Source organism: Colobus angolensis, unplaced genomic scaffold (assembly GCF_000951035.1).
Source record: "Colobus angolensis palliatus isolate OR3802 unplaced genomic scaffold, Cang.pa_1.0 Scaffold133, whole genome shotgun sequence".
Lineage (NCBI taxonomy): Eukaryota > Metazoa > Chordata > Mammalia > Primates > Cercopithecidae > Colobus > Colobus angolensis.
Genome location: NW_012114411.1, coordinates 465889 through 486274, shown reverse-complemented (window position 1 = coordinate 486274; position 20386 = coordinate 465889). Strand labels below are relative to the sequence as shown.

At 39.1% G+C, this 20386-nt stretch overlaps 1 protein-coding gene across 1 annotated transcript in view; it reads left to right on the top strand.

Annotated features, from left to right (window-relative positions):
• Positions 1 to 20386, top strand: part of UPF2 (UPF2 regulator of nonsense transcripts homolog (yeast)) — a 141209-nt gene that overhangs the window by 107631 nt on the left and 13192 nt on the right. Inside the window, exons 15-19 of the mRNA XM_011934286.1 lie at positions 2190 to 2373; positions 5970 to 6109; positions 11919 to 12023; positions 12321 to 12419; positions 18777 to 18963. Of these exons, the coding sequence (XP_011789676.1) occupies positions 2190 to 2373; positions 5970 to 6109; positions 11919 to 12023; positions 12321 to 12419; positions 18777 to 18963 (715 nt within the window). The remainder of the gene's footprint in view (positions 1 to 2189; positions 2374 to 5969; positions 6110 to 11918; positions 12024 to 12320; positions 12420 to 18776; positions 18964 to 20386) is intronic.

Sequence of the window (20386 nt, the reverse complement as noted above, 5' to 3'; positions counted from 1 at the left end):
AGGATGGTCTCGATCTCCTGACCTCGTGATCCACCCGTCTCGGCCTCCCAAAGTGCTGGGATTACAGGCTTGAGCCACCGCGCCCGGCCAGAATTTTTTTTTTTTTTAAACCGAGTCTTGCTGTGTCACCCAGGTTGGAGTCCAGTGGTACAATCTCAGCTCACTGCAACCTCTGCCTCTCAAGTTCAAGCAGTTCTCCTGCCTCAGCCTCCAGAGTACCTGGGATTACAGGCATACTCCACCACATCCGGCTAATTTTTGTATTTTTGGTAGGGGGGGGTTTTCACCATGTTGGTTAGGCTGGTCTTGAACTCCTGACCTCAGATGATCCGCCCGCCTCGGCCTCCCAGCATTATGGGATTAACAGGCATGAGTCAGCATGCCCAGCCTAATTTTTTTTTTTTTTTAAAGAAAACCTATAGCTTTTGAGAAAAATGTGTTCTATTTAATACAGAAAGAATATTTGTTCATTTATTCGTAAATTCTTGGGTTGTGCGCTCCATATCTTAATTTTGATTAATTATATAAACTTCTGATTTAGACCAAGTACAATATAAATTAAATTCATATACAAATACAAGGACAGTACTGCAACCTCTATAAAGTTTATATTTCAGAAGTTAACTTATAGGTTGATTAGTTGGAGCCCAATTACTATTTCCCATAAAATACAATTATCTAAGTACCGATTAGGGTGAACAACTCACTATCAAGTGCTTTAAGTTTTACTAAGTGCTGATAGTACCATTCAATTCTATATAATCACAGTTGTTAGTATTTTCATTTACCCATTATGAAGAAAATAAGTTTAATGTTACAACTTGAAGTATTAAAAATATATCCACATTGTGGCATGTGTTAAGTGGGGGGTAAATATTCTTGGGGAGTTGTGGTCTGTTAGCTTGCTCCTACCACTATTCTTTTGCAATAGAGGGAAACTTATTACTCCTTTACTTTCTGAATTGATAAGCAAAAAGTGGGGAAAAGGACTTGCAGATTTGAGGGTTGGAGTCCCTGTTGTATGTAAGGACCATCTTAAGTTGGATACTGTATTAAAAGCCAGAGTTTTGGTGCAAAATGACAACTATAACAGCTTCCAAACTAGAGTCTCTCTCAGAAGAGAATCATTCTTTGGATTCACTCTGATGTCTTAGGCTGAGAGAAAAGAAACACTCAGAAATATTCAGGAGCAAAAAGAGACAAAAATATTTTCCAAATTGATTAACAGACAGAAGTGCATAGCAGAGCCATACTTAGGAATTGGAGTCAAAAGTGAGTGAGGCCTGGGTGGTGAGGTCTGTGTGTTCCACCCAGAACATGGAGTGTACAGTTCAGTATTAGAAAGTCAGGAAGAAAGGATCACCTGGAGCAGTGCTTCTAAACTTTGCTGTGCATCCATGTCCCCTGGGGACATTGTAAAGATGCAGATTCTGATTCAGTTGATCTAGGGGGAGACCTGAGATTCTACATTTCTAACAAGCTCCCAGATGAGGTCCACACTTGGAGTAGCAAGGACCTGGAACAGACTGGAGAGGAAGACTAAAACTCCCAGAGGAATACCTGTTTATATACTAGTAAATTCTTGGGTTGGGGTTGTGCTTTCAGTTAATATAAATTTAGGAATTAGAACAAGTATAAAATAGAATGTGGGAACCAGGCTCAGGGTAAGAGGGAAAATATCTACACAGTGCCATATACACAGTAGATGTTCAATCAATGCTTGATGATTAGTAGTTTTTATATATTTCAAAAACCGTATCTTCAGATACTTTAACTCTTCAAAAATCAAAGCAAGCAGTACAGAGAAAATAATGAACATTTATCACAACAATGGCTTTGAATTTGGTTATATTTGCAAAATTAAATATGGGAAATCAGTACCTTGTTTTGGAGTACCTGAAAATTTATTTAGTATTTTATTTATAATATTTCCTTGCCTTAAAAAAACTGTGACAGTTATAATAAAAAGATATTTAATAAATTCACCAAATAGCTCAAAGCCTGTATAGACAGAGGGAAATGATTGGAATAGGATCATTGCTGTTGACCATTAATAGAAATGGTAGGTGTCTTTTACAGCCTTTTAGCTGAGTAGTTATAACTAGGTAACAGCACAATATAGTTTATTATTTTTAAAATATTTTGTTATTAATTTCTTATAGCTAAATGTATTTTTCATTTGTTATCAGCGTTATGTTTGGTGGAAGAAAAGTTTGGAGGTTTGGACAAAAGACCATCCGTTTCCTATTGATATAGATTACATGATCAGTGATACACTAGAACTGCTAAGACCAAAGATCAAACTCTGTAATTCTCTGGAAGAATCCATCAGGCAGGTACAAGACTTGGAACGAGAATTCTTAATAAAACTGGGTAAGCAATTGATTATAGACAGAAAATGAAGGTGATATTTGGCAGATTGTTTCTGGGATTTGCTTTATAATGTTACCAGTCAGAGTTGACATTGTATCTTTTCTATTTTCAGTGTTGAGTGTTATGTAATAATGTTAGGTAATAGCTGTGTGGTGTGCTTGGTTTCACTAAGTAATTTCAAACTGGAAAAAAACAGTTATGCAGGACTCACAGGACTTGAAGCTCCTAGTGATAGTGATGGGGAAAAAAAAAAAAAAACCACAATCCTGTCTACCTCTCTTAATTGTAGAATTTTTGGTTGCTAATGTAAAATCTATTTTTGATTAAAGCATTACTTATTTTTGCAGTATATATTTTCAACAGGCATTATTTCTTAAAAAGTGCAAGGAAAGAAACTGTAGAAGGGAGTACCTGTCAGAAGTTAGGAACTACCCTGCAGGATTTCAGAGCTTACCACTGGCAGAGTTGCTTCTGTTTCTAAGGACTAGAGAAAATCTAGAGATAATTAGAAGGTTCTCTATATACTTCAGTATCCTGAGGTTGTTTTGGGGAGAAGAGTTAACTCTTGAATAGCTTCCATTAGAGCTGCAGGAACCTACATGTCTTTAGAAATAACCAGTACAAGGTATAGCCATACCAACCTGGTTTATATGCTGATAATTCTTAGCATGTTTTATTGTAGTCATTTTAAAGTGACACTTTTTGGACAGGTGTGGTGGCTTACACTTGTAATCCCAGCACTTTGGGAGGCCAAGGCAGGCAGATCACCTGAGGTCAGGAGTTGGAGACCAGCCTGGCCAACATGGCAAAACCCCATCTCTACTAAAAATGCAAAAATTATCCAGGCATGGTGGCGCACGCCCATAATCCCAACTACTCAGGAGGCTGAGGCAGGAGAATTGCTTGAACCCGGGAGAGGGAGATTGGAGTGAGCCAAGATCACGCCATTGCACTATAGCCTGGGCAACAAGAGTGAAACTCCATCTCAAAAAAAATAAATAAAATAAATAAAAATAAAGTGACACGTTTTCGGACTATTAAGCTAGTATTTGATTTCCCACTAGAACTTGGTACATTCATGTCTATCATTAAGGTACATTCATGTCTATCATTTACTTCATACCTTCACCAGTTATGCAAATTATATAAATTTACTACATCGCATATCTGAAGAACCACTTTTCATGGTAAAGGTTTTATAAGTGCTGCTACTGATTGTACAAGTATTAACTTTTCCTACAACTTAACCCGTGAAAGCATATGTGATTCTTTTTGTTCTTTGAACCTTTTTCCAAGTTACCTACTTTCTTTTCCTTTTGAAATTTCTAATTGAATACATGATCTCATATCAAGCAGAGTATTTATTAACTTATTTCACTTGCTTTGGATCCTTGGAAAATTGTTAAGTCTTAGCCTTGTTTCCCAAAATCCTTAATGAATGGTACTCTCTGTATAGTGGACATGAGTAAATATTAGTGTGATACCTAGTTTGGTGACAGAAAAGTGAACAGTTGTGCTTTGTCCTTTGTAGATCAAAAGACTAAATTAAAGGACTGCAGGCTTCTTGTGAGGACTCTGTCCTTGTTTAGAATATGGAGGTAAAAAATAGATCGCTGTTTATGAATAAAACTCAAAAGATGGTAGCAGTTGCAATCAGTGCACTCCCAAGTCTCCATTTGCTTCCTGGTTATAGAGTCTAAATATCAGGAAGAAGACATGTGCAGAAAAATTGATATTAAATCAGTTTCCTACTGATAAACCAGAATATAATACAGTATTGTGCCTTTGGTAGTTTTTTGTTTTCAGACACCTGAAAATTCATTGTCTTATGTTAGTTTTATAGTATCCCAATGTTAACATAGTAGTTTATTGGAAAATACTAAAATCATTTTCTTATATTTTAAAAATAATTTTTAATGGTATTAAAAGTAATAGGTGTTCATGACAGTAATTTTTAAAAATACCAAGAAAACAATACGAATATTCCATACAGAAGGATAATCATGTGTTACTATTTTGATACATATTTTTCTACTTTTTTAAAATTTTTTATGTGTTTGTGATTTTATAACCAATTGGTTCTACTTAATACATTATGAAATTTTTTCTTGACATTACACATATTCTTTTAAAGCTTTATTTTTTGTTTTTTAATTGGCTGTGTTCATTTGTATCTATGTGCCATAATTTACTTCATACAGCTGTTTCACTCTTAGGTTGATTCTAGTTTTATACCACTGTAAATAACAATTTTAGTGTACCTCTGATTTTCTCAGGATAGGTAAGATTATTGGCTCAGATTTTTATTTTAAGAACAAAACTAAAATGGTAATAGGCAATATTATTTGAATTCTGGTTTGGAAGTGTTCAAACCAGTATTCATGAAATGAGAGGGTTAAATCATATCGTCACTAAAGTTTCTTCCTGCTTGAATCCTCTCAGATTCTATGAATCAACAGGTATTTATTTAACACCTACTGTGTATTTATTAATATATGTGCTCTCTTAAGTTTTGAACATAAAAGTTTTTTGTCCTCAAGGGTCTTATAATCTCATGTAATATTTATGTGATTATTAGGAAAAAAATAACAACGTAGTATATCATCAAATGTAAGATGCTATAAGTTCTCCACATGCTTTAGGAGCAAATAGGAGAAAAAGTAATAGATTGAAATACTCATTGACAGTTTATGCAGGAAGTAAAACTGAAACAGAACTTGAAGAGTGGATGGGATCTGAAAGTACATATTGAAGGGTGTTCTCTATTGAGAAGGATACTGGACAAGCAAGATCTTAAAGCAGTGTGTTCTGTGACAGGTGATGTCTGAGGCAACTTCAGGGGAGGGCTTAGGAGAGAGGAGTGGATAGCAGGTCGGTGGGATCAGATGAGACCATATTGTTTGCATCTCAAAAGTAGAGAGGGTGGATTGGAATTCCAACAGGAAGAATTGACTAGGCTGTGAAATGTGGGATGGACACAGGAGGTGAAAGCAAATTCAGGCCAGGGAGTTCCATTAGGCTTAGGAGGAGAGTGCTGTTATTGAAGAAAAAAAGTTAGTCTGTATGGTGACAAAGCTGCTATGTAGCTTTTTGCCCCATTCCCCCCCATCTTAATTTGCATACATTCAAATTGATAGCCAAATATGATTTATCCATTAAAGTGGCACAATTTTTTTCAAGTCTTTGAGTTTTTGGAGACTCTTTAAATCTCATTTGGTAAAGAGGGTCGCCAACGCTGTATCTTACATATGGCTGAGACTGTACCTCATCTGTTGCTGTTTTCTACCTTTGTCTAAGACTGAGATACATAAGATTATCCAAGTATTTAAAGCTATAAGAAAAGAGGGAAAAGTATACACACATATACACTTATTTTTTGTCGCTTTTTGTTAGTGATGTTTCTTTGTTGACATGTAGGCCTACACATTTAGTTTTTAAAATGTCTCTCACCGCAGTTTTTAATTCTTTTACGTTTGTTCTGAGAAAATGGCTGTTGAATTATTAGTGCATACTTTTACATGAATTGGTATAGTATAGAAAACTAGCCTGTATCTATTTTTATTGTGTTTTTTCCATTTCCACCTTCTCATTTCAAGGCCTAGTAAATGACAAAGATTCAAAAGATTCTATGACAGAAGGAGAAAATCTTGAAGAGGATGAAGAAGAAGAAGAAGGGGGAGCTGAGACAGAAGAACAATCTGGAAATGAAAGTGAAGTAAATGAGCCAGAAGAAGAGGTGATGACTTTTATATATAGCAACATAGAGTACATTTGTATAAGAGTATTTTGATTATATGAGCCAAAATTTTTTTTAATACATAAGACCTCCTCCTTAGTTGTTGTTTGTTTTTTGTTTTTTCTTTTTCTTTTTTTTTTTTGAGACAGAGTCTTGCTCTGTCGCCCAAATTGGAGTCCTGTGGCGCAATCTTGGCTCACTACAACCTCTGCCTCTTGGGTTCAAGTCATTGTCCTGCCTCAGCCTCCCGAGTAGCTGAGATAACAGGTGCCTGCCACCACGCCTAGCTAATTTTTGTATTTTTAGTAGAGATGGGGTTTCACCATGTTGGCCAGGCTGGTCGTTGAACCCCTGACTTCAAGTGATCCGCCCCTCACAGCCCCCCAAAGTGCTGGGATTACAGGCGTGAGCCACTGCACCTGGTCTCTTATTTAGCTTTATGATAGCAAATGTAACTAGTAGTATGTTTCTCTCATAAAACCCCTTGTTTAATTAAAAGTTGTTTTTTTTTTTTTTTTTTGTGGAGTCTTGCTCTGTCCCCCAGGCTGGAGTGCAGTGGCGCAATCTCGGCTCACTGCAACCTCTGCCTCCTGGGTTCAAGTCATTGTCCTGCCTCAGCCTCCCGAGTAGCTGAGATAACAGGTGCCTGCCACCACGCCTAGCTAATTTTTGTATTTTTAGTAGAGATGGGGTTTCACCATGTTGGCCAGGCTGGTCGTTGAACCCCTGACTTCAAGTGATCCGCCCCTCACAGCCCCCCAAAGTGCTGGGATTACAGGTGTGAGCCACCACTCCCGGCCACATTAAAAGTTTTTAAAGAAAGTAATAAAATACTGATGATAGCATTTTTGTTTAATAAGCAATTTAAAGAAAAAAAATCTTGTGATCTCCACGTCTTTTTTTTGTTTTTTTTTTTTTTTTGAGACAGGGTTTCTCTCTGTTGCCAAGGCTAGAGTGCAGTGGTGTGATCATAGCTCACTGCAGCCTCAACCTCTTGGTCTCCCACCTCAGCCTCCTGAGTAGCTGAGATTGCATGGATGTGCTACCACGCCCAGCTAATTATTATTATTATTATTATTATTTTATTTTGTAGAGATGAGGATCTTGCTGTATTGCCCAGGCTAGTCTCAAACTCCTAGGCTCAAGCAATCCTCCTCCCTCAGCCTTTCAAAGAACTGGGATTACAGGTGTGAGCCGTTGCACCCCACTTCTTGTGTATCTTAATCTCACTGTTGAATATGGACTTTTAAAAAGTCAGTGGATTTTATACTCTTCAAAGCAAAATTACTGGCTAGATATTAATGAGCTTTGCTTTATTTTTCCCAGATCTCATGGTTATATGAAATCTGAAATTCAGCATATACCATAGTAATTGATACACCTTTTTTGTATCTATGACTCTATTAATAGCTAAACCATATGAAATTGCTCTTGTACTGTTTCTGACTTAGCAAAATGTCATTTCTGTATGATGAAAACTAGCAGTTTTAATTCTTTCAGTTTTGTTGATGTTTTTTGATACAGTCTTCACTGTCGCCCAGGCTGGAGTGCAGTGGCATGATCTCTGCTCACCGTAGTCTCCACCTCCTGGGTTCGAGCGATTCTTGTGCATCAGCTTCCCAAGTAGCTAGGATTTTAGGTGTGTGCCACCAAGCCCAGCTAATTTTTGTATTTTTAGTAGAGACGGGGTTTCACCATGTTGGCCAAGTTGGTCTCGAACTCCTGGCCTCAGGTGATCCCCCCATCTTGGCCTTCCAAAACGCTTGGATTACAGGTGTGACCCATGATTCTTCAGTTTTTTCTTCCAAACTCACTTACGTTTAAAAGTTCCATGAAGCTGTGCACATCTGTAGTCCCAGTTACTCAGGAGGCTGAGGTAGGAGGATTGCTCGAGCCCAGGAATTCATGTCCAGCCTGGGCAACATAGTGAGACCCTGTTTCTTTAAATTAAAACAAAAAAAAAAAGTCGAGCAAAATAAAAGGATGTCTGGGATTTGCTTTATAATCTCGTAGATTCGGGAATGGGTTAGGGGTATAGAAGAAAAAAACGAGAGTTTAAAAAGTTAGAATTAGTAAGATACGAATAGAATACTCATGAAATTAAAATGTAAGTCATGAAATTAGCAGTTTTTCACTGGAAGTATTATTTTAATTAAATATTGAAAAACGTTTAAATTTGCAGTCAATACTTAAGTGTTTTGGGGAAGTTTAATTTCAGTTTTGAAGTTTTTATTTATTTGAGTAAATGGGATGTAAATATTTTGAGAACGTGGGTTTAATATTTAAAGGAATGTTAACTGTTTATAACATTCATAAGATAGATTTGCAAACTGGATTTTTAAAAAGCTTTATTTAGAATTAAAGAGAAAGGACTCATAATTTAAGGTGATTAAAGTTTTCTACGGTCAGATGCAAAAATCCATAAGGCTATGTTTCCTTCAGCCCTAAAGCTTTGTAACTTATTGGATATTTGGAATGCTTTAACTGCGTAACAAATGGCTTTGCTGTTAGTTAAAAAGGATTGGTTGTGAAAAGATAGGCAATAATGTACGGTTTTCCTAATTGGCTAGTATTTATAGGCAGTGGAAATGCACCATTAAGTATTTATGTTATTTGCTACCACTTTTTCTTTACAACCTTAGAACTTCCCTTAGATATAAATAAGTTAGTAAAAATTTAGAACTGGAATATGTTTCTTTAATTGGCTTCAGTGTACTAGATGGGCATTATATTGCTTTGTTTTCAAAATGAGGTTGTAATAGAAACATTCAGTAATAGAATTCAAGTTGACTTATTAAGTATTTTATAACAACAAAGGGAAATGAGAAAGTATTTCCATTTCATATTTTCAGACTAATCTTATGGTTGTCTTGGATTTGGCTACTGTACTAATTACATGAGCAGTATCTAATAAATCCAGCATCCTTGGTAAATGTAACATTAAGGAGCGCTCATTTTCTTATTTATTTCTCATTTGAAGAGTTCTGATATGTTTCCTCCTCTAAGTGCATTTTCTCCTTTTTAAACATGGACTTTATACTTTTGATAGTTACATCATTTGTAACCATTACTTACTTTTCCAGTTGGAGAATACATATTGCACAGGATACATGGGTGTTTGCTGCAAAATACAAACAAAATGTGCGGAGGGAGGTTCCATGTGCTTGTGTGTGGAAGTGAACTGGGACTGTGGTTCACAATTGTGAGAAATGAGGTTGGAATAGTTCACTTCTCCTTTCACCCCAAGACCAGTTTCCCATGACCGCCCTCCAAACATAAGGAGGAAAAATTTATTAAAGAAAGAAGAAAGAAGATGCATTGATTATAAAGTAATAAGAGCAATGGATATTCTACAGTTATTTACTTTGAGACAGAAGGGTTATAATTCAGCTGTTAAAAACAAATGCTGTGTTGTATTTTTATCTTGGTCCTCAGCTGTTCAAGGTTCTATTTGACCTTTTGAAGAGTGGGGGTGACTCTTAGCACCTGACAACCAGAACATTTTCTCTTAAATATCCGCTGTCTAAGTTAAAGATAACTGTTTCAATTAAATGTTCTTCTGTGACAACTCCAGTATTCTCTAGCATTGTGTAATTTATCAACAGAAAGTACAAGATTCATTCTTATAATAGCAATAATAGTTATTTACTGAGCAATTATTATTCATGGTTACTGCCCTAAGCGCTGTATTTGTATTACCATTTCTCATACTATCCTTGCAGTAGGTGGGAAACGAAAGCACAGATAGGTTGAATAATTTTCCCAAGATCATAGAGCAGGTGGTGGCAGAGCCGGTATTTGAACTCAGGCAGTTCGCCCTTTGCTACGCTGTTCCTCTTGCTTTCCCTAGCCTGCTTAGGTTTTGTGGTTCATTGGCGAGCACTTCTTAATTCCACTCATTGTTATATCAGTGTACAGTGGGATTAGGACAAATGAAATTCTTGTTCAAAATCTTAATTTGAAAAATTAATGCATGCTACATTCCCTGAATAATATGAAGCACAAAGGATGGAGAGAGGGAAAAAGTTAATGTATTTTAGCTTAGTTTTTGAATGGGAAGTATCTTTTAAGTGTTAAGAAAGGATTCATTTTTTCAAGAGCAAATTTAAGAGCACCTCTATTGCAAATTTAATTTTGAATTATAAAATTAATTCAGAAACATTAATGCATTTGGGGAGGGAAAGGTAATGTATGGATGTACATTTTCTTTTTGAGTGGGAGATGAAGTCTCGCTCTGTTGACCAGGCTGGAGTGCAGTGGTGCAACCTTGGCTCACTGCAATCTCTGCCTCCCAGGTTCTAGTGATTCTCCTGCCTCAGACTCCTGAGTAGCTGGGATTACAGGTGCCTGCCACCATGTCTGGCCAATTTTTGTATTTTTAATAGAGACGAGGTTTCACCATGTTGGCCAGGCTGGTCTTGAACTCCTGACAAGTGATCCCCTGACCTCGGTCTTCCAAAGTGTTGAGATTAGAAGTGTGAGCCATGGCGCCGCCCATTGGTATACATTTTTGAAACGTTTTCATTTTAGGAACTCAAAATCTTCAGCTGTCTATACATTGTTATGGTTTTGGAATTAATTGCTCCATACACTAAAGATAACACATTTAAGTCATTTGTTTCAGAAATTACTTCTCAGCCATCTTTGCACAGTGAGAAGCAGCTGGGTTTAGTGGGTTTTTTTTTTTTTAACTCTTTTTTTTTTTTTTTTTGTGACGGAGTCTCGATTGTCGCCCAGACTGGAGTGCAGTGGCGCAATCTCCGCTCACTGCAAGCTCCGCCTCCCGGGTTCACGCCATTCTCCCGCCTCAGCCTCCAAGTAGCTGGGATTACAGGCGCCCGCCACCACGCCCGGCTAATTTTTTGTATTTTTAGTAGAGACGGAATTTCACCGTGTTAGCCAGGATGGTTTCGATCTCCTGACCTCGTGATCCGCCCGCCTCGGCCTCCCAAAGTGCTGGGATTACAGGCTTGCGCCACCGCGCCCGGCTTTTTAACTCTTAAGGAACCATGTTGAGGGTGACTTGTGATACTGGGTGGAGGGGCAAACGAAGCTCCACTCTGTGCTTTGTGCCCTTTGAAGATCTATCTCTGCCCCATCTTCTGTTTGACGAGAAATTTCAGCTGATCGAAGTGGATGGAGGCAGGGACTGACTGTGATAATGGGGTGAAGTAGTCTTTGAAAACCACCAGTTCGGGGAGCTGAACGGCCAGGTCTTCTGCTTAATAGCAGTGTGCCCTTGGGCAAGTCACTTAACTTTCCTGAGTCTCAGTTTTTTCATGTGTAAAATAGGAACAATAAAGCTTGTCCTTGCATCCTCAGACTTGGGTAGAGCAAACAAAATGAAGTGTATGAGAATACCTTCCAAACGGAAGTGCTTTATGAAAGGTAATGCTGTATCATTGCTTTCAGATCGTAATGCTGTTACATTTGAACTTTCATTGGTTTCCGTTGCAGTTAGATGGGTATTAAAGAACTACTGTGAGACATTCAGCATCTCCAGATTAGTTTCAGGAGGAGGAGAACACAAAAGGCTCAGGAAACTTCTTCGTTGTGGAATTCAAGGAAGAGCTTCTACAGTAGATCTCTGTATTGTTAGATCAGTTGAAGGCAGTAAGATGGGTTTTCAACTACCAATTTGTCAAATGTTGCTAGCTGACTCTGCCCTCCCACTGGAAGCCAACTACATAAAGAGCTAAAACTTGAGAATAGTAAACAAGTATACAGAAGTTTTGAAATCTTTTTAAGGCATGTAAAATATGATTAACTTCTCAAAGTGCTTTAATCTTATAATATTCAATAATTTCAGGAGGGTTCTGATAATGATGATGATGAGGGAGAAGAAGAGGAGGAAGAGAATACAGATTACCTTACAGATTCCAATAAGGAAAATGAAACCGATGAAGAGAATACTGTATGTATGGCTGAAAAGTTTACTTTTTGAAATTGTGCAACAATTTTATAGTATTCAAATTTTAGTCACTAAACTTTTGTTTCTCTTGATTATGAAAAATATTTGTTTAGAAATTCATTTTCAATTTGTTTTCCTAACCATTTTCTTTAAATTCTTTTAACATTGAAAAATGTTAGATATTTTACTCACTTTACTCCTTGAATTATGTTGAGCAAGTTATCAATACTAACAGGCTTTGCCCTAGAAAACATTACAGTTAAAATTTCTGGTCTGATTTTGTTGTTTTGTTTTAATAAGGAGGTAATGATTAAAGGCGGTGGACTTAAGCATGTACCTTGTGTAGAAGATGAGGACTTCATTCAAGCTCTGGATAAAATGATGCTAGAAAATCTACAGGTATTAAATGTCGTTTGTTCCAAAGACTCTTCTCAATACAAAACATTGCAGCCCATTATATTCTGGTTTATGTGAAGGCCTCTCCTATCTAAGTGTCTCTTCTGCAGCAGCTTTTGCTAGATCGTGTGTAGACAGCTTACAGCCAGCTGGTTGTCATTCTTGCATCCCATATCCTGATTTGCATGAGGTAGAGTCGGTGAAAATGCAACACACACAAGATTTGGAACAGAATAATTTCATTATGCCAATCTTTGCCTTTATTTCTTAAATCGTATTTCTTTTCTTTTTTTTTCTTGAGACGGAGTCTTACTCTGTTGCCCAGGCTGGAGTGCAATGGCACGATCTCAGCTCATTGCAACCTCCGCCTCCTGGGTTCAAACAATTCCTGTGCCTCAGCCTCCCCTAATAGGTGGGATTACAGGCATGTGCCACCACCCTGGGCTAATTTTGGTATTTTAGTAGAGACGGGGTTTTACCATGTTGGCCAGGCTGGTCTCGACCACCAGACCTCTCAGGTAATCCACCTGCCTCGGCCTCCCAAAGTGCTGGGATTACCGCGTGAGCCACCGTGCCCGGCCTATTAACTCATATTTCTAAGACCCCTTTCTTGCGGTTTGTTTGGAAGCCAAACTGTACATAAGATAAGACATTTGCGGTCATTTAATTTAGTAAATTTCTTACATTTATTAGTTGAATAGCTTCTATGTTAATGGAAAAATGTTTGTTATTTAATGTTTAAAGAAATACTAGTTGTTTAATGTATTCATAACATTAATAAACTGGATCTTCTAAAAAACACCATCTAGCAGTTTTTTTAATGCCACAGTAATTTCAAGTAACTGTATTTTTCTAGAGTCAGAGGCAAAATCTTAGATTGCTTACTTCAGCCCTATATGTACTTGTTGTTAACTCTTTGGTGACTTGACCAGTGGGTTTGTTCGAATGGCAGGATGCAGGCCCCGTTGGGGTGGGTTTGGTGGAGAATGGGAAGGGAGGGAGTGAAGATACTGGATATAGATAAGTCTTGAGGAGTTTTGCCAGAAAGGGAAGAGAAACGGGGAGGTAGCTAGAGAAGGTCATAGAGTTAAAAGACAGGGTTTTTTTTTTTAAAGGTAGAAGATATTATGGAATCTTTATATGCTCATGGAGCAGTCCTTTAGAGTTGAAATATTGGATTTTACTTTCCTTGATGCTGCTACAGCCAAAGGTATGATCAAGTACACATTAGTGTTATAGGTGTCTTAGGTGATCTTCTTTCTTTAAATATTAAAATAACATGTGTTCATATATCCAGAAAGCTCCTAATTTATGAAATAAATCTTACATTTATTTTATTTAGGAGCCCAAGCAATCAAATAAAACATAATCATTATAATGCCTTGGAGGAGAGAATGGTTTACCTCTCTGAGAAACTTCCTATCTTATATGAATCAGTAGCCATTTACTCAGCCACTCATTTCTTTAGCAGATGTGTTTATTGGGTACCTACTGTGTGCCTAACAGTGTGCATCGGGCTAAGTATAAAGTGGTAAATGCAACTGATGTGGTTCCTGTTCTAACAGAAGGTAGATATTTAACAACTAAACAAATACATCATTTCAAATTGTGATGAATGCTAAGAGCAGAATGCTTTGGTAGAGATTAAGGGAAGGGCATTCCTAGATAGGATAATGGGGAAGATGTCTCTGAGGTCATGAATTTCAAACAGGGCAAGTAAAGTGGAGCCATCCATCCAGGTGAAAATTTAAGGGAAGATGGGAACAATGTGTCAAAAGTCTTGGGGGAGAAAAGAACCTGTATTTAAAAGACTAAAAGAAGGCCAGCACTAATAGAGGGCAGGGCACGATCCTATGTGGGAGGGTAGAGGTACCCAACAGGGCCAGACTAAATGCAGGGAGCCTGGACAGAAGGCTGTTGTAGTGAGTCAGGTGAGAGATGATGGTCAGCTCTCTAGCATATGGCAAGACACATGGAGAGAAGTCTGGATTTGAGCTATTCAGGGGTAGAACGACCTGGCTTATTTGTTGCTGGATTGGATATGGGTGTGTAGGGGGCGAGGCATCAAAGATGATAGTTGGTTTTCCAGATTGGGCCACTGGCTAATCTCTGGGACAGGAAACAAGGGACCAATGAGCAGAAGTTTCCCTTTGCCCATGTTACACTTGAGAAGCCTTTGAGGTGTCAAAATGGAAATGTATGGAGATCAGAGGGATATGTGGAATGAAAACAGAAATGTGATTGGTAGAGTATATTGAAAGCATTGGAGCAAATGATTCATCCCCGGTGTAAAGTGTGGAGATAGAAGAGAAGCAGGGTCAGAATTGAGCCCTGAAGAACCCTAACATTTAGAAATAAGGTAGAAAAGCTGATGAAGTCAAAGGAATAGAAGTTTTTGATATGGTCCAATAATTTTTGCTTATTGACAGTTCTTGAAGAAGCAAGCTGGAAGGATGGGAAGATATAATCAAGGAGGGAAGTTTGGATTCACATTTTTACAAGAGATGTGCTTTTTGTGCTGAAGAAAAACTTAATCCTATACTAGGCCCTAGTTTTTAAGCATTATCAAAATACTGAACAACTGTACAGTATCTCTTTGTTTTGATAAAATTGTCACAGGAAGATGCAGTATCCTAGAGATACTAGTTTTCCATAAATCAAGCCCTTAAACTTAGTGTAATCTTAATTATAGCACACCAGGAAGATGTTTTGGTTTTGCAGGGGAAAGAGAAGAGCAGGGAGATCAATGCAGAATAAATTTAAAATTATTTCTTAAAACATCTGTAAGAATAAGCAAAATAGAGAATGCTAACAGATTTTTGGGAAATGAGTGAAATGCTCTACAAGATATGAAAATATGGCTGGGTGCGGTGGCTCAAGCCTGTAATCCCAGCACTTTGAGAGGCCGGGGCGGGCGGATCAGATGAGGTCAGGAATTCAAGACCAGCCTGACCAACATGGTGAAACCCTGTCTCTACTAAAAATACAAAAAAAATTTAGCTGGGCTTGGTGGCAGGCACCTGTAATCCCAGCTACTCAGGAGGCTGAGGAGGAGAATCGCTTGAACCTGGGAGGTGGAGGTTGCAGTGAGCCGGGATCGCGCCATTGGGGACAAGAGCGAGACTTCATCTCAAAAAAATAAAAGAGAGATAAAATGTTTTAAACTGACAATAATAGTTTGATACAGGAACAGGTTAATGAAACGGAGGAGAATACAAAATAGACCCAAAACATGACCGTTTAATAATATGATGAAGATAACATTGCAAATCAGTTAAGGGAAAACAGACAATAAACAGAAATAAAGTTGACTTTCTGTTTTATTTCCACACCAGAATTAATTGCAAATCTATCAAACACTCCCATAATTTTGAAGACTGTTGGGCCCTGCATCAAGTGCCTTACATCTATTCTTTGCGCAGTGCTGTCAGATACTGTTAGTATTCATTTGCTTTAGCTAAAGAAACAGAGGCTTGGAAAGACAAGAAGCTTGCTGGCCAGGCGCAGTGGCTCACGCCTGTAATCCCAGCACTTTGGGAGGCTAAGATGGGCGGGTCACGCAGTCAGGAGATCCAGACCATCATGACTAACATGATGAAACCCTGTCTCCACTAAAAGTACAAAAAATTAGCTGGACGTGGTGGCGGATGCCTGTAGTCCCAGCTGCTTGGGAGGCTGAGGCAGGAGAATCACTTGAACCCGTGAGGTGGAGGTTGCAGTGAGCCGAGATTGTTCCACTGCACAATCTCTCTGCCTGGGGGACAGAGTGAGACTGCGTCTCAAAAAAAAAAAAACTTGCTTATGGCTACATGGCTAAGAGGTGTCGGAGTCTGTTCTCAACTATTTTACTGTGTTGCCTTCTAGCACAGGATGCTATGAGAAACGTGAAGAAATGACAGGAAGAAAACATTTATAGTCTACACAAAGGCCTAATACTTCTATAGCAAACCAGTGAGAAATGATAAATGATCTAGTTTTTTTTTTAATTGTGTGAAAGGTAATGGCAAAATCATGCCAAAGCTCATGAGTATTAAAATAGTGTGCAAATTCAGATGAGTCTTTTCACTTATCAGACCATCAGATATTGAGATGTACTAAGTGATAATACCCAGTGTGGTTTTGTTTGAGTAAACGTATTTGTAAATGTCTCTCAGTCCAGCTTTTTTAGAGGGAAATTCAGTAAACCTGTCGAATGGGCTTGCCAGTTGATCTAAAAATTTACCCCTACTTATTCTCTTTATAAAGCTAAATATACAAAGATATCACATTGTGATAGGAAAGAAAGTCCTTCCATGTGTGGGAAGGAGCACTAAAAAAAAAAAAGTCTTGGTTGTCTGTCAATAATCAATTAAATAATAAGGGCATATCGATGTAATTAGCTCTGTATATACTCAAAGAAAAAGAGCAGCCGGGCGCGGTGGCTCAAGCCTGTAATCCCAGCACTTTGGGAGGCCGAGACGGGCGGATCACGAGGTCAGGAGATCGAGACCATCCTGGCTAACATGGTGAAACCCCGTCTCTACTAAAAAATACAAAAAACGAGCCGGGCGAGGTGGCGGGCACCTGTAGTCCCAGCTACTCAGGAGGCTGAGGCAGGAGAATGGCGTAAACCCGGGAGCGGGGCTTGCAGTGAGCTGAGATCCAGCCACTGCACTCCAGCCTGGGCGACAGAGCGAGACTCCGCCTCAAAAAAAAAAAAAGAAAAAGATAACCAAGATATAGGTGGTGATGGGCACCTGTGTCCCAGCTACTCGGGAGGCTGAGGCAGGAGAATGGCGTAAACCCGGAAGGCGGAGCTTGCAGTGAGCTGAGATCCAGCCACTGCACTCCAGCCTGGGCGACAGAGCGAGACTCCGCCTCAAAAAAAAAAAAAGAAAAAGATAACCAAGATATAGGATTAAACAGAAGAAAAAATATGTATGTTGAGTATACAACAGTATGCATAGTGGTTGCTTGTGTTTATATGTATATATTGTTCGTATATGCAAGAAAAAGTCTGAAAGAACATACTCCATTGTTAATAGTTGTTGCATCTTGGGGTTGGGGCAGAGGGAGGTAGCTGGAGGAGTTAGTATGGACATACTTACCAATACCTTTTTGTATTTAAATATTTTATGGAGAGAATATGTTAATATTATAATCAGGGAGAAAAATCAAGATTTGTCTATTGTGATCCTTTTGAATTTTAAGAAAAAAGTCTTTATAAATCTTATAAACCTGGGAAGAGTTCAAGCAGATTATAATAAACTGGAGCTTAAAAAACAATAACACAGGATTTTACTTGATTTGCAAGTCTCTTGAATATATGGGGCCTGTATGAGAAGACTGTTTAAATGGTGGTAGAGCAGTTTCTGAGACATGGAGGACCTTTCAGCATGACCTGCCTAGCTTCATGGAATATTCAGCTCTTCCCTCTTTGCTGCTCATTCATCAGTCCTGTGTTTGCAGTTCCCTAAGTGCACCATGCTGGTTCGTGTCCTTGCTTTGCACCTGTTCTTCCCCTGCCTCGATTCCCTCCACATACCCCAAACTGCTCTTTTACCATTTGCTTGGAAGAAGTCGATGAAGTCTTTAACATTCTCAGATGTGCCATTTCTATTCAGCCTTTCGTGAAAGGCACGCAACTACTCCCGGCCGGTTACAGGTAGTCACTTAATCTCCTCCACAGGTGTTATACACCTATGATGTATCATCATAATTGTTTCTGTATCTGTCTTAACAAACTTATTGAGCTCTTTAAGGGTAGAGGCTAAGTATTTTTAACATTACTATCTCCAAGCCCGTAACACATGGCAAGTCTTCAGTGAAGGTTCATTTAATTAATTGGTTGGAAAGTTCATTGTAAATGTTAAAAATAATTGATATTGCCAACCAAGGAATTAATCGGAATGGCCATAGGTTCCATTCATTCTTCAGTACTCCCTGAGTGCCTGCTGTGGGTAACGCCCTGCTGGGGAGCCCTGGAGAAAGGGATGCAGTGATGAGCCCGTGCTGCCTGGGATTGTGAATGAAGATGTGGTCTAGGAGGATGAATAGAAGGGTGTGGTGTATTTGAGGAGCAGGGGGATTTGGTGGAACCTGCAGCCCTGTGTGCTTGGGAGAGACTGGAGGAGTCAGCAGCAGCCAAGTCTCATAGTTTCTTCCATGTCATAGGCAGAGGTGTTAGGTGGAGGGAGAAATACTCCCTAGATTTATCCACAGTTCAGAAAGAGTATTATGGTGGTTGTGATTGTTGATTGTTACGGTTCTTATGATTGTTGTGTTTTAAGAAATACAGCATTGAATGAGTTTGCAATTTGTATTGACATATATCCATATATATCTTGGAGTGTTTATTATGTCCTTTTTAATTTCTTTTAGCAACGAAGTGGTGAATCTGTTAAAGTGCACCAACTAGATGTTGCCATTCCTTTGCATCTCAAAAGCCAGCTGAGGAAAGGGCCCCCACTGGGAGGTGGGGAAGGAGAGGCCGAGTCTGCAGACACAATGCCGTTTGTCATGTTAACAAGAAAAGGCAATAAACAGCAGGTAAGAAACTGCCCGGCCTGTAATTATAGCTGATTGTGAGTTATCCCCTTTAAGGAGCAACTTTGTTTTGACCTACAAGGGGATAAGGGTTAGACAGTTTTAAAGCAGTCAGTGGTAGAATAATTTCATCCCTTATATGGTTTGTTTTTTGTTTCTTTGTTTGTTTGTTTGAGACAGAGTCTTACTTTGTCACCCAGGCTGGAGTGCAGTGGCAGAATCCTGGCTCACTGCAACCTCCACCTCCCAGGTTCAAATGATTCTTCTGCCTCAGCCTCCAGAGTAGCTGGGATTACAGGCGTCCACCATGACACCCGGCTAATTTTTGTATTTTTAGTAGAGACGGGGTTTCACCATGTTGTCCAGGCTGGTCTTGAACTCCTGACCTCAGGTGATCCACCCGCCTCGGCCTCCCAAAGTGCTTGGATTACAGGCATGAGCCACTGCGCCTGGCCCCTTATGTGTTTTAAGTCATATATATTTGTTAGAATATGTAACTACCTTGATGTCTAGCACAAACTTCCACAAGCAAGCCCCGGGCGGTGAAGGAAAGGAGGATGGCGACTGATGCACCTCCGGAAGAGGCTTGGCTGCCGTCACTTGAAAATCACACTAACCCTTCTCCATATCCCTCTCCATTTTTGTTGTTTGCTCTTTCCCCCTTCATACAAGATTGTCCCTCAAAACCATTTCCCCCTCTACCAAGCTGTTACTCTAGGGATTCATAGTTGATTTGTCGTATACTTATTGAGCATCTACTATGTGCCAGGTACTATTCTATTCAGGTCCTGAGGCTACAGTGATACACAGACCAATGTGGCTGCCCTCGTGGAACTTACCTCCTACTGAGAGAGTGAGAGAGACAAATGCACCTATTTGTAGATAGTGAAACATGGTATGAAGAGAATATAGGCCAGCTCTCAGCTATACCTTTAGGTGTATTTAGATAAATTCTGTAAACTTTTTTTTTTTTTTTTTTTTTTTTTTTTTTGAGACGGAGTCTCGCTCTGTCGCCCAGGCTGGAGTGCAGTGGCGCGATCTCGGCTCACTGCAAGCTCCGCCTCCCGGGTTTACGCCATTCTCCTGCCTCAGCCTTCCGAGTAGCTGGGACTACAGGCGCCCGCCATCTCGCCCGGCTAGTTTTTTTTTTTTTGTATTTTTTAGTAGAGACGGGGTTTCACCGTGTAGACCAGGATGGTCTCGATCTCCTGACCTCGTGATCCGCCCGTCTCGGCCTCCCAAAGTGCTGGGATTACAGGCTTGAGCCACCGCGCCCGGCCAATTCTGTAAACTTTTTTTACATTTTAACATTTCTGAGATCAAGTTGCTTCTTAGAGTTCATGGAATCCTGTGATAATTGACAGCATTTCTTTCTGCTTTAGTGATAAATAAAATAATGGTGCCTCTTAGAATTAATAGAATGTTACGGCCGGGCGCAGTGGCTC